Source organism: Sciurus carolinensis, chromosome 2, assembly GCF_902686445.1.
Source record: "Sciurus carolinensis chromosome 2, mSciCar1.2, whole genome shotgun sequence".
NCBI classification, from domain to species: Eukaryota; Metazoa; Chordata; class Mammalia; order Rodentia; family Sciuridae; genus Sciurus; species Sciurus carolinensis.
The window spans coordinates 118,453,399-118,465,679 of NC_062214.1; the positions used below are offsets into that span (position 1 = coordinate 118,453,399).

The 12,281-nt window shown below is 41.6% G+C and overlaps 1 protein-coding gene across 1 annotated transcript in view; it reads left to right on the forward strand.

Moving 5' to 3' along the window:
- Positions 1 to 12,281, forward strand: part of Ryr3 (ryanodine receptor 3) — a 369,815-nt gene that overhangs the window by 355,581 nt on the left and 1,953 nt on the right. The window contains exons 95-102 of the mRNA XM_047539293.1: positions 4,331 to 4,373; positions 5,142 to 5,269; positions 5,633 to 5,693; positions 6,016 to 6,162; positions 7,838 to 7,972; positions 9,554 to 9,710; positions 10,514 to 10,578; positions 10,973 to 11,073. Of these exons, the coding sequence (XP_047395249.1) occupies positions 4,331 to 4,373; positions 5,142 to 5,269; positions 5,633 to 5,693; positions 6,016 to 6,162; positions 7,838 to 7,972; positions 9,554 to 9,710; positions 10,514 to 10,578; positions 10,973 to 11,073 (837 nt within the window). The remainder of the gene's footprint in view (positions 1 to 4,330; positions 4,374 to 5,141; positions 5,270 to 5,632; positions 5,694 to 6,015; positions 6,163 to 7,837; positions 7,973 to 9,553; positions 9,711 to 10,513; positions 10,579 to 10,972; positions 11,074 to 12,281) is intronic.

Below are 12,281 nucleotides of genomic sequence, written 5' to 3' on the forward strand. Positions count from 1 at the left end.
TGCTATATAACATTAGTACCATTGCCCCACACCCCAGCTGCATTTTGTTACACATTATCCACCCTGGGCTTGCTTGCTTTATTTTTAATATTAAACCCATATATAAGAACATGTAGAGAAGATTTTTTTCTCCCACTTTATAGGCTCTCTTTTCACATTATTGATTGTATCCTTTGCTGAGAAAAAGTGTTTTAGTTTGAATCCATCCCACTTATTGATTCTTGATTTAATTTCTTGTGCTTTGGGATTCTTCTTAAGGAAGTCTGATCCTAAGCCAACATGATGAAGATTAGAGTCTATTTTTCTTCTAATTGGTGCAGGTCTCTGGTCTAATTCCTAAGTCCTTCATCTATTTTGAGTTTAGTTTTGTGCAGGGTGAGAGATAGGGGTTTAATTTCATTTTATTTCATGGATTTCCAGTTTTCCCAGTACTATTTGTTGAACAGGCTATCTTTTCTCTATTGTATGTTTTTGGCTCCTTTGTCTAGTATGAATGAGGTAACTATTGTGTGGGTTTGTCTCTGTCTTCTATTCTGTACCCTTGATCTGCCTATCTAGTTTGGTGCCAATACCATGCCGTTTTTGTTACTGTTGCTCTGTAGTATGGTTTAAGGTCTGGTATTGTGACACCTCCTACTTCAATCTTTCTGCTCAGGATTGTTTTGGCTATTTGAGGTTTCTTATTCTTCCAGATGAAGTTCATGATTGCTTTCTCTATTTCTATGAGGAATGTCTTTGGGATTATAATTGGAATTGCATTCTGCACAGCACCTTATCTCCAAATTTTATAAAGAACTTACAAAACTTTACACCAAAAATACAAAGAATCCAATCAATAAATGGGCCAAGGAACTGGACAGACACTTTATGGAAGAAGATATACAGGCAATTAATAAATATATGAAAAAGTGTTCAACATCTCTAGTAATTAGAGAAATGCAAATTAAAACAACTCTAAGATTTCATCTTACTCCAATTAGAATGGCTATTATTATCAAGAACACAAAATAAGATGTTGGCATGGATGTGGGGAAAAGGTACACTTGTACATTGCTGGTGGAGTTGCAAATTGGTGCAGCCACTCTGGAAAGCAGTGTGGAGATTCCTCAGAAAACTTGGAATGGACCCACCTTTTGACCCAGTTATCCCACTCCTCGGTTTATACCCAAAGGACTTAAAATCAGCATACTATAGCAACACAGCTATATCAATGCTTATAGCAGCTCAATTCACAATAGCTAGATTGTGGAACCAACCTAGATGCCCTTCAACAGATAAATGAATAAAGAAACTGTGGTATATATACACAATGGAGTATTATTCAGCTATAAAGAATAATAATATTATGGTATTTGCAGATAAATGGATGGAATTGGAGACTATCATGCTAAGTGAAATAAGCCAATCCCAAACAAACAAAGGTCAAATGTTTCCTGTCATAAGTGTATGGTGATACATAATGGGGGTTGGGGGTGAGAGAAGAATGGAAGAAATTTAGATTACATAGAGGGAAATGAGAGGGAGAAGAGGGTAGAGGTATGAAAGATGGTGGAATGAGACAGATATCATTACCCTAGGTACACGTATGATTACATGAATGGTATGAATCTCCATCATGCACACCCATAAAAATGAAAAGTTGTACCCCATTTGTGTGCAATGAATCAAAATGCAGTATGTAAAAAAATTTAAAAAATAAAATTAAAAAGAACATGTAAAATGTAAATGTGCATTTAAATGAGCCCCGAAGGTGAAAAAAATAGAACATGGCTGAAAGTCGGTTATCCTCCCCAATCATAAACTCCTAGCCCCCAGCTAACTTCTGTCCTAATATCTGATACTGGTTAGTGATATTAATTCTTAGTTATATGCACTTTCCTCTTTTGTTTTATCACTTAGGTATTTGTCTTTAAATGTACTGCTTCATTTTTGAACTTTCTATAAATGGAATTCTATATAAATTATTGAATCTTCTGTTCAGCATTATGTTTAGGACCTCACTACCTTAATGTGTGTAGCTACTGCTCATTTCCAACATGTAAGTCTATGACCTGTGTATCTGTTTTCCTGAGTGTGGATGTTTCAATTGTTTCCAGTTTGGGGATCTTAGAAACAGTGCTACAATGACAATTCCTATATCTGATGAACAAGTCAAAGAGTTTCCCTGTAGTATAGGCCAGGTGAGGAATTTGCTGAATAGTAGGATATGTGAAATGTTTGTTCTAATGTACATTCTAAATGGTACTATATCAGGAGGATTTATTTTAAGCAGGGATTGAACCCAGGGTAACCACTGAGCCACATCCCCAGCTCTTTTTATTTTCTATATTGAGACTGGGTCTCTCAGTGCCGAGAGCCTCACTGAATTGATGAGGCTGGCTTTGAACTTTCGATCCTCTTGCCTCAGCCCTCTGAGTCACTGAGATTACAGGTGTGTGCTACAGTGACTGGCTGCTGTATCAGAGTTTCTACTTCTCTACCTCTTTTCCAGTCCTTGTTGTTGTAACATAATTTTTGCTGATCAGGTAGGAGTGTACATTTCTCTTAAGAAGTTGAACATCTTATATTTTTTCCATTCATATATAAATACATTATTCAGGCATTTCCCTTCTGAAAGTCCCTTTTCCATACCATATTTTAATGACTATTATCAAGTAAAAATATGTTTTACCTTCAAGGAACCTCCTGTCCCTAGTCAGGGAACAAGAAATTCAAAATGCTCAGGCCAAGGTGAGATATGTCTATGGAAGGCTCTTGTCCAGACACTGTGGTCAGCAACCCTTTGGCATCACTGGTGGAATCTTCTAATTAGGACAAATATGACCAAGGAAGAATTGTCTGTTACAGTCCATTTGTATAAGGGATGTAAGAGAAAGGAGGTATTGGTGTGGCAGAGGAAATATGGCTTAATTTCTATTTATTTTAGAGTCTAAGTGCAATGCATGGGGGAAAAATTGAACAGAAATGTGAAGAAACTAAATAATTAATCACCCAAAATCTGTTATTAACACCAGTATTTGTTTTAAGTGACATTTAGATGATTTAGAAAAAGAAACTGCTTTAACAAAATAAACAAAGACTGCCACCCTATTATAAGAGGTGACCTTTACTCAGGGTCATATCCTTCTGTGAAGTTCATGGATAGAGGGAAGTCCCACTTCTCCATCACCAATTGGGTGGTCTCTGTATAACAGGGAAATGCTGTGCTTCAGCATCATTCTGAAAATGATTCAAAGGAACACAAAGCAGACATCGCAGGCCAGAGGTCTGCCACAATTCCAGGAACAATTCCATCATTCTGGATATTTTAAAGTTTTGGTCAACATACCTGAAGGTGGCAGTTCTTTCTTGACACTAACCATTAGAAACTATTTGCAGCAGAGCTGGTATAAGCTACAGGAAGAAGAAAGATCATCTCTCTGGGAAGGCTGGGGCTCTTATGGAACAAGGAACCACTTTTGAAGGAGACAGGCACCTAACAAAGCAGGGGCCACCAGACATGTGTGGTAATAGAAAATAGAGTAGAAGCACACACCTGTTAAGAAAAACTGTATATAAATAACTAAAGGTGAGTCCCAGCCTGGAAACCATAAAGCTAGGGACTTTGTCTATATATTCCATCACATCCTGATCCTAGCACCTACCTGTTACTGACACAGCCACTCATTGGATGGAATATATTTCCTACTAGGTTTTGGTTCTTGTTTGTACTGGGATCAGGGAGCAGATCAAGAAACATCTGACCAGCTCCAGTGGTACATGCCTGTAATTCCAGTGAATCAGGAGGCTGGGGAAGGAGGATCACAAGTTCATGGCCAGCCTCAGAAACTTAGTGAGGACCTGTTTCAAAATCAGAAATACAAAGAAATACAGAGCACCCTGGCTTAAATTTCTTCGGTATACCAAGGAAGGGGAAGGAATATAGGTACCTAGACTTCTGCCTGCAGGGAAGAGTAGTGGTGGTACAGGAGACCTGCCCGGGGCTCAGAGGGAACAAGGGATACAGGAGCCTGGGAGCAGCAGGGCCAGGTGTGTGTGCTGGGTGAGTTTTTTAAAAAATTCTTTGGCTAGTCTGTCATCACAATGCCTGGTTATTATAATTTTGAGACGGAAAATGCAGAGTAGCTTTCCAAGTGCTTCAAAAGTCAATACAAAGTAGTGAAATCATAAATCAGGAGATCTATGATGACTCTTAACTTCAATCACCTTGAATTCTTCAGTGAGCAGGATGGAAATAAAAAAGATCACAGGTCCAGACACTCAGGCTGGCAAGTTTCTTGATGTACCTGCCTTGATGTTAAGAATCTGCCTTTTTCATTTTATTTTTCAGATCTTTTCCTAATAACTACTGGGACAAGTTTGTTAAGAGAAAGGTATGCCTCTTCAGTGAGGATAAAGTCCATGATTATTACAAAGAAATGTAATATATTATCTGTAAGTTCTGCATACACATGCATGAAAATGCGTTAGTTTTAAGATACTTACCTTCTCAAGAATAAGACGTAGGAGGGCTTGTATATGCATGTCTGTGGTGTTTGGCTGCCTTTAACAGTTTAACACAATCTGTGTTTTCCCCCCATCCCTCCAAATTAGGCCTTTTCTCCCCCTCTCAAAAAATACCAAAGTTGTACCCCATTTGTATACAATGAATCAAAATGTAGTCTATAAAAATAAAAATATTTTAATTAAAAAAAGAAAGAAACCAGCATAGCCAGGTGCAATGGCACAAACCTGTAATCCCAGTGGCTTGGAGGCTGAGACAGGAGGATCTCAAGTTTGAGCCACCCTCAGTAATTTAGCAAGGCCCTAAGCAATTTAGTGAGACCCTGTCTCAAAATTTTAGAAATAATCAAAGGAGCTGTAGGTACAGCTTAGTGGTAAAGTGTCCCTGTGCTAAATGATCAGTATCAAAAACAAAACAACAAAAAATTCCAGAATAAAAAGCAGTTTTTCTTAAGTACCATTATCACTTCCATTTTCATTTTCTCGGGTTTTACTCCACCCCGCCCCCATTGCATTTTTGAGTCATGTCTTAACCCTTGGAAGAACCCAGAGTGTAGCAAAGCTCAGAAGATGTTGGAGCTAGAGAAAACATGGATGGTGGCCTGCAGCCTCAGCTCACCCTGTCTACTCTGCTCTAGGTGATCAACAAGTATGGAGATCTCTACGGAGCAGAGCGCATCGCTGAACTCCTGGGTTTGGACAAAAATGCTCTTGACTTTAGCCCAGTGGAAGAAACCAAAGCTGAGGCAGCTTCTCTGGCGTCCTGGTAAAGAGCTTAGGTGTTAAAATCCAAAGTGGTTCAATAGAGCCTTTGTGTTTGCATTCCAGTGTGCTGGAGGGAAAACTGCAACCATTCTTTACTCTCCCAGGCTCTGGCTTGGTGCAAGTGTTTCATCTAGGTTCTAATGTGCTGGGAGAGCACTGCTTTAGAAAATTTGAGACCAACCAGTTTCTATGCCCCATAGAACTGCAAGAGAAAGACTAATTAAGATTTCAGGATATGCAATTCAACCATTCTGTCTCTAGGGAACCCACATTACTTGATAAAGTTCAGAACTGTATTTAGGTTATTAAACACCTAACTGAATCTTGACATTTTTAAGTAATGAAACTATTTGCTCCTCTTTAGGCTGAGTTCCATCGATATGAAGTACCATATCTGGAAACTGGGGGTTGTTTTTACTGACAATGTAAGTATTGCACCAGGAAAAACAAGATTATTTGCCCCAGGTTCAGAGATGTCATTGGATGCCACAAGAGAAAAGCCATGGGGGATCCTGTCCAGAAAGGATCAGGGACTGACAGCCTCAGAGGTGCCAGGGGAACCCTTCATTATCCAACAGTGAAGGCAGCTGAGGCTTGCCTGGTAGTCATTGGGCCAGCTTATAGCACTTGGATCTCTCCTATCCTCACTGTCCCCTAAAATGAAAAAAAAAAAAAAAAAACTGCTTAAAGAGCACACCAAGCAGTATGAATGCCTGAAAAGTTGCTAATGTTCTTTCATTTTCACAGTCCTTTCTCTACCTTGCCTGGTACACCACCATGTCAGTCCTGGGCCACTACAACAACTTCTTCTTTGCTGCTCATCTATTGGATATTGCAATGGGCTTCAAGACCTTGAGGACTATTCTGTCGTCTGTAACCCACAACGGCAAACAGGTACTGGGTTCATACCAATTTGGAGCAGAATGGATAGGAAAAAAAAAAAATAATAGGTAGTACACAAGTGTGTGACAGGAAGGAATGTGTGATAGCACATAATGTACCTTTCTTGCCGAACACCTGAACTACCTTTGCAAAACTGCAAGAAGCACAAGACCCTGACTTAAGAGACCCTTAACATTTAGAGCAAGGTGATGGATGGAAATATCAGAATTGGTTTGAAGGCCTCTTTTAGGCTCTGATAGGTTCCCTGGTTGTTAGCAAGCAGGCATGTAGAGATAGAAAAACCCCAGCTGCTTTCGAAGTGTCCCTAATTAAGAACCAATAAGTTAAGACATATACAGGTATACAGATATCTCTTTCTAGAGTTACGTAGTATACATATGTATATATATATACATTTTAAATGTACATGTGTATGTATTGTTATATATATATATATTGTTATATATATATATATATTGTTATATATATGTATATATAGATAGATAGATAGTTTACTGTGTGTATATATGGTTAATCCAGGAATCAAACTGGCTGACCACAGGAAGACTCAATACAGCAATAGCTATGGTCATATTAAACTCATACAAGGGCTTCTTGTCTACAAATTCAAATTGTATAACACTTCATTAAGAATAACTAATTATGCATGAGGCATACCTTTTTACATCTATAAACCCTGGAGTAGGAGAGGAAGTTAAAATGTGCGATGCTTGTGCCAAGTCTCAGGCACTGTGACAGTCTCACAACTACCTTGTAAAGTAGATTTTATGGTAACTTACAGATAATAGAACTAAAGCTCAGAGGTTATCTGACCCAAGATCACAGTCATCACTAAGTGGCTGAGCTTAGATTCAAGACCTTTGCTTTTCTACTGTAGAAAGTCCAAGTTCTGTTTTTTTCTAAACCAACTTCTTTCTGTGAGGTCTGCTATACAAAGTGTGACTCTGTACCCCTAAAGAGGCTGCTGAATACATCTGTTCTGGTCTTTATCAAGTGCTTGTGCCCACTCCCTTTTGTGTAGGTCCTTGAAGGCCAGCTCAGTCCCAGGCCCTGGTAGAGGCCTGACTTGTAGGGCCTCTGCCCTCCTCATTCAAGTGGCCAAACCCTTGCCTCTCAGGACTGCCATGACAAAATACAACAGGTCAACAACAGGACTTTTTATCTCCACATTCTGGAGGCTGGAAGTCTAATATCAAGGAGCTGACAGGGTTGGTTTCCCCTAAGGTCTCCCTCCTTGGCTTGTGGACAGCTGTCCTCTGGCTGCCTTTTCACACTTGTCCCTGTGTGCACACGCCTGGTATCTCTGTGTCCCAATCTCCTCTCATAAAGCCACCAGTGAGACTGGATCAGGTCCCACCCTCATGGACTCTTTATTACTAAACCTTTTCAAAGGCTCTATCTCCAAATTCAGTTGCATCCTGAGGTATTGGCAGTTAAGGCCTCGGTATTTGAACTGGGGGAAGAGAATTCACACATAACACCTCATGACTGTTCTCCTGCTAGGCCTCTTCCCCTGGGTGGCTCTTTCCTTCTGTGCATGCGGCACGGCCCCTTCACCTCTCTCGTCCTCTTCCTGCTGCCTCGCACTTCCTCTGTGCCCAGTCTCCCATGAAGTTCTGGAGGCAGTGCTCCCCCACCTTCCCCTCATCTGTCCTCTCCTCTCCAGCTGGTTCTGACCGTCGGTCTCCTGGCCGTGGTGGTTTATCTCTACACGGTGGTGGCTTTCAACTTCTTCCGCAAGTTCTACAACAAAAGTGAGGATGACGATGAGCCCGACATGAAGTGTGATGACATGATGACGGTAAGAGCCTTGCTGTGTGGCCATGTGGGGGCCTGGAGAACCCAGAGCTCTGTATCGGAGTAGGGACTACACAGAGACACCCTGTCCAAAGGGAGAAGGGTCCTGGGAAGAGAGGAGGGAGACAGGTTTCATTCCCAGGGAATAAGTATCTTGGAACAGTGGGGGTCATGGTTCATTTCAACTTATCCGAGGTAAAGATGAGACAGCCTTGGACCTGCACCTAAATTTCATGGAAGTCCAGCTTTGACTCTGGTAACTGAGGATCAGGAGCAAAGTCCCATAGGTAGGCATACGATCAATTTCAACCAGTGGGGTTCTTTCTGAATAGCCACCCAAAGGCTGAAGAGCCTGACACCCGCAGGATCAAGTTGGGGGTCCCATAAGGCCAGGCCCTAGAGGCGAAGAAAGGCACAGCTTAGGGTGACCCACCCTTGATGTAGTAGCATCTCTAATATACACCATGACCCAATTTAAACAAAAGAACATGTGTTGGGGACAAGTGACAGTGAACTGCCCCAGTCTGTGTGCAATTCTCTATATATTAGGTAACACTTTTTGGCTACTCTCCTTATGCTCTGAGACAGGTGCCCTCATGAGATGGCAATACTAGTCACCAGAGCACAGGGAGTATCCCATGTGTGTTTAACCCACCCAGTCAGGAGGAAAGACGGTGGTGAGTCAGTGCCCAAAGGCCTACACTTGATCAAATGTGCAGAAGAAGAAAGTCTTACAGGTTGAGCATCCCTTATCCAAAAGGCCTGAGACAAGAACCGATTTTTTGTTCGTGAAATATTTATGTATACCTAATGAGGAATGAGATATCATAGGTCTAGGACCCAAGTCCCAACAAGAAGTGCATTTGTGTTTCATATACACATTGTACACAGTCTAAAGGTGATTTTATATAACACGTTTAGTGTGTCCACATTTTGACCTGTCACATGAGGTCAAGGGTGAAATTTTCCATTTGTGGTATCAGGTCAGCACTCAAAAAACTTTGATTTTGGAGCATTTTGGATTTCGGATCAGGGATGTTCAACCTGTATCTAAGATGCTGCAGAAATCCCTGACAGGCATACCGGGAATATAGGAGAAGCAGGAGAAGGCTTTTCCCAGAGTCCACAGCAGAGCCTGAACACCAGGATCGCATTCATGACATTCATTGAGGGAGAACTAGTATCTGGCATATGCCATACTTATTAAGGCTTAAAGATGTTTTGTGAGTACTTTTAATGAATTCTGTTGCATGTATCAAGTAGTTGAAAACTGTTTCTTAACCAAAAAGGGTTGGGGATATAGCTCAGTGGTAGAGTGCTTGCCCAGTACGCACAGGCTTTGAGTTCAATCCCCAGTAGTGCAGGAAAAAAACAAAAACAAATATATTTCAATGTAACATCAGTCTTTCCACAATTGTAGACACCTAACTGACCAGATGGTATAGGGGACAGCAGTTAGCAGAGTGGGCACTGCTCTTGCTGCAGAGTCCCCGTCTCCTGGTCAGGGCTGCCACTCTGATCCAATCACACTCGTGCAGGACACTCTGGAGCTTTTACCCTAATCGCCACCATTTTTCTTCCCTAGTGCTACCTTTTCCACATGTATGTGGGAGTGAGAGCAGGGGGTGGCATTGGCGATGAAATAGAAGACCCTGCCGGTGATCCTTACGAAATGTATCGCATTGTCTTTGACATTACCTTCTTCTTCTTTGTCATTGTCATCTTGCTGGCCATCATTCAAGGTATGGTTGCCCATTACATTAAGTATAAACAGAATTTCATGAATCGAGTTTTTTGGCTTTTGTGCGTCTATGACCTAATTGTTTTATAAAGAAGTTTGTGAATTCATTTACCTGTTAATTTAGTAATTATTTACAGAACATCTACTCTTTTGAGGCCTTGACTATATAAAGTCAAATTTCACCCAGACACTGTTACAAGAAACTTGAAAATCCTGTGAAGACTCTGTACTCTGAATTATAGCCTCATCACTTCTGCTTCCTGGAGCTCTGTGACTAGTCTTACCTGGGTCTTTGTCCTCCCAAGATGGGGGAGGAAGATAGGGAGAGGAGCTATAGGAATGTAAAGGATTTTTATCATCTTTTGGGGGGAGAATAAGGGGTGTTGCTATTTTGGTCAATAGTTTTTCAGGAATTGGAGAAAGAAGATGAATTTAGTTTGAGTCATGCTCATTTGAAGTACCTGTGTAATATGCAAGTGTTGAGGGCCCAGAAGCAAAGACTCTGAGGAGGACCCTGGTACACATCCATGTCCGGAGGGGTCAAAGCCCATCCCAGAGACTGAAAGAAATGGTTGAGCAAAATAGGAGGAGGGAGTGGTGGAGAGGAGAGTTTTGAGGAGCAGCAAGAAGATGATAGCATCAGTGAGAAATGATCAGCAAGGAGGCAGCACTTTGAAAAACAAGGATCTGTGCTGCCATTTTGCTTGATAACAAAACAAGTAGACTCTGCCACTCCCTCCATGGCTGCCCTCCAGGAGATCACTATGCAGATTAAGATGCTAGGTCTTTGTTTTAAAATTCCAGGTCTTATTATCGATGCTTTTGGAGAGCTCAGAGACCAGCAGGAACAAGTGCGAGAAGATATGGAGGTAATGCTCTAACTAACTACTCATTCCAACCCTATTTTTATATTCTCACAGCAATTTTTTTTTTTTAAAACAACAGGTATGGTTATTAATTAGGCCCTGCGCAAAACAATAAATGGTTTTACATGCTTGTCCGCTACCTGCTCTGTGCCCATCTGCCAGCTCTGGGCATTTCTGCCCCTGTGCCCTCCCTGGCATGCCACACTGCAGCCTCCTCCACTGTTCCATGGTTAGAAGGAGCAGCATTCTTAGCTAACCAGGTGCTAGGTAGATGGCACTGTGGAGTACATGACTAATAGCCAAAAGCACTAAACAGCATTGTTCAACAGACTGCCATCCTCCTTCCTCCCACCTGTACCGTCATGCCTGCAACTGCCTTTTCTGTTACTTTTCACAGACTAAATGTTTCATCTGCGGCATTGGCAATGACTACTTTGACACAACCCCTCATGGTTTTGAAACACACACGTTACAAGAACACAACTTAGCCAACTACTTGTGAGTATTCTTAGTAGAAGTGATGGGGTCAGGGAAAGGGAATCATTAGGCTAAAAAAAAAAAAAAAACCATTCAGTCTCTCCCAAGGCTACTACTTCCTGTCTGGAAAAAGATCAGAAAAGAATGCCCAGGTTTCCCTATGAGACTGTTTGTCCATATACTCTGCCTCTCATGCACTGCAATAATGTATCTTGTGGACTATCCAGGCTACCAGCACAGGCAGCCCCAACCTTCCATCCCTTCTCAGGAACACACATCTCCAGCAATTTGTTTTTCCACTGGAGTTTCCCTGTTAGCATACAAACATGCTTTCTTCAATCTTGAAGAATGTCCATTTTTACTTCTAGCTCTTGTCCAGTATTCTTTCCCTTTTAGCAGAACTTCCCAGGCTGTCTGTGCTGTTTCCCTTCATATTCTCCTGTGAACCTCCTTCCTCCTCAATCAAAGGGGCCAGTGATCTGCACAGTCCGAGTTCTGTGACTGATTTTCAGGCATCATCATCCTGAAATGAGTGAAAGGATGTTGGTGCTCTGGCCTGGGCCTGCCTTCTGTGACTTCCATAGCACTCTGTTTTAATCGTCTAGTTTTGGTGTTGTCCCCTCTAGCAGTAAGCTTGTGAGATAGAACCCAATTACTTATGGTTTGATCTTCCTACTTAAGATGATGCTTTGCCAATTTAGTAATCGTGCTGGGGAAGTAATAATGATGAAGACACTGGCCCCGCCTGCTTTAGGGAAGGAGAAACCAACATATTTAGAGCCACCCCTATAAACACAGCACTACCCTCTGAGAGCTCAAGATTTGCGGTGGAGGTTCTGCCACCCTCAGGAGGATATTCTTTCTTCCTTGCCACCAGCCTCACAAGACTTTTTCTGAAGGGCACAGATTGGTTCCTTTGGAAACTGACTCTGAACTCATGTAACGTGAGCTGAGAGTTCAGCCCCTCAAGACACTCCTGTGTCAGAGACAGATGCAAATCTTTCACATGGATCATGGGAACAGCAAGTAAAACCACACTTGGATTTCCAAGTTATCTAGAATTAAAACAAACAAACAAACAAAACCCCTAGATTTCTGGAAGCATGAGAGCACAACTTTCTGCCTTTTTCCTGACTGATATCCTTGAGGCTCACATGTGATTTCAAGTCTTCATTTTCATTAGATGATAAATCAGCTCGTTAAAATTTTATGGTAAGAGGCAGGGCTGC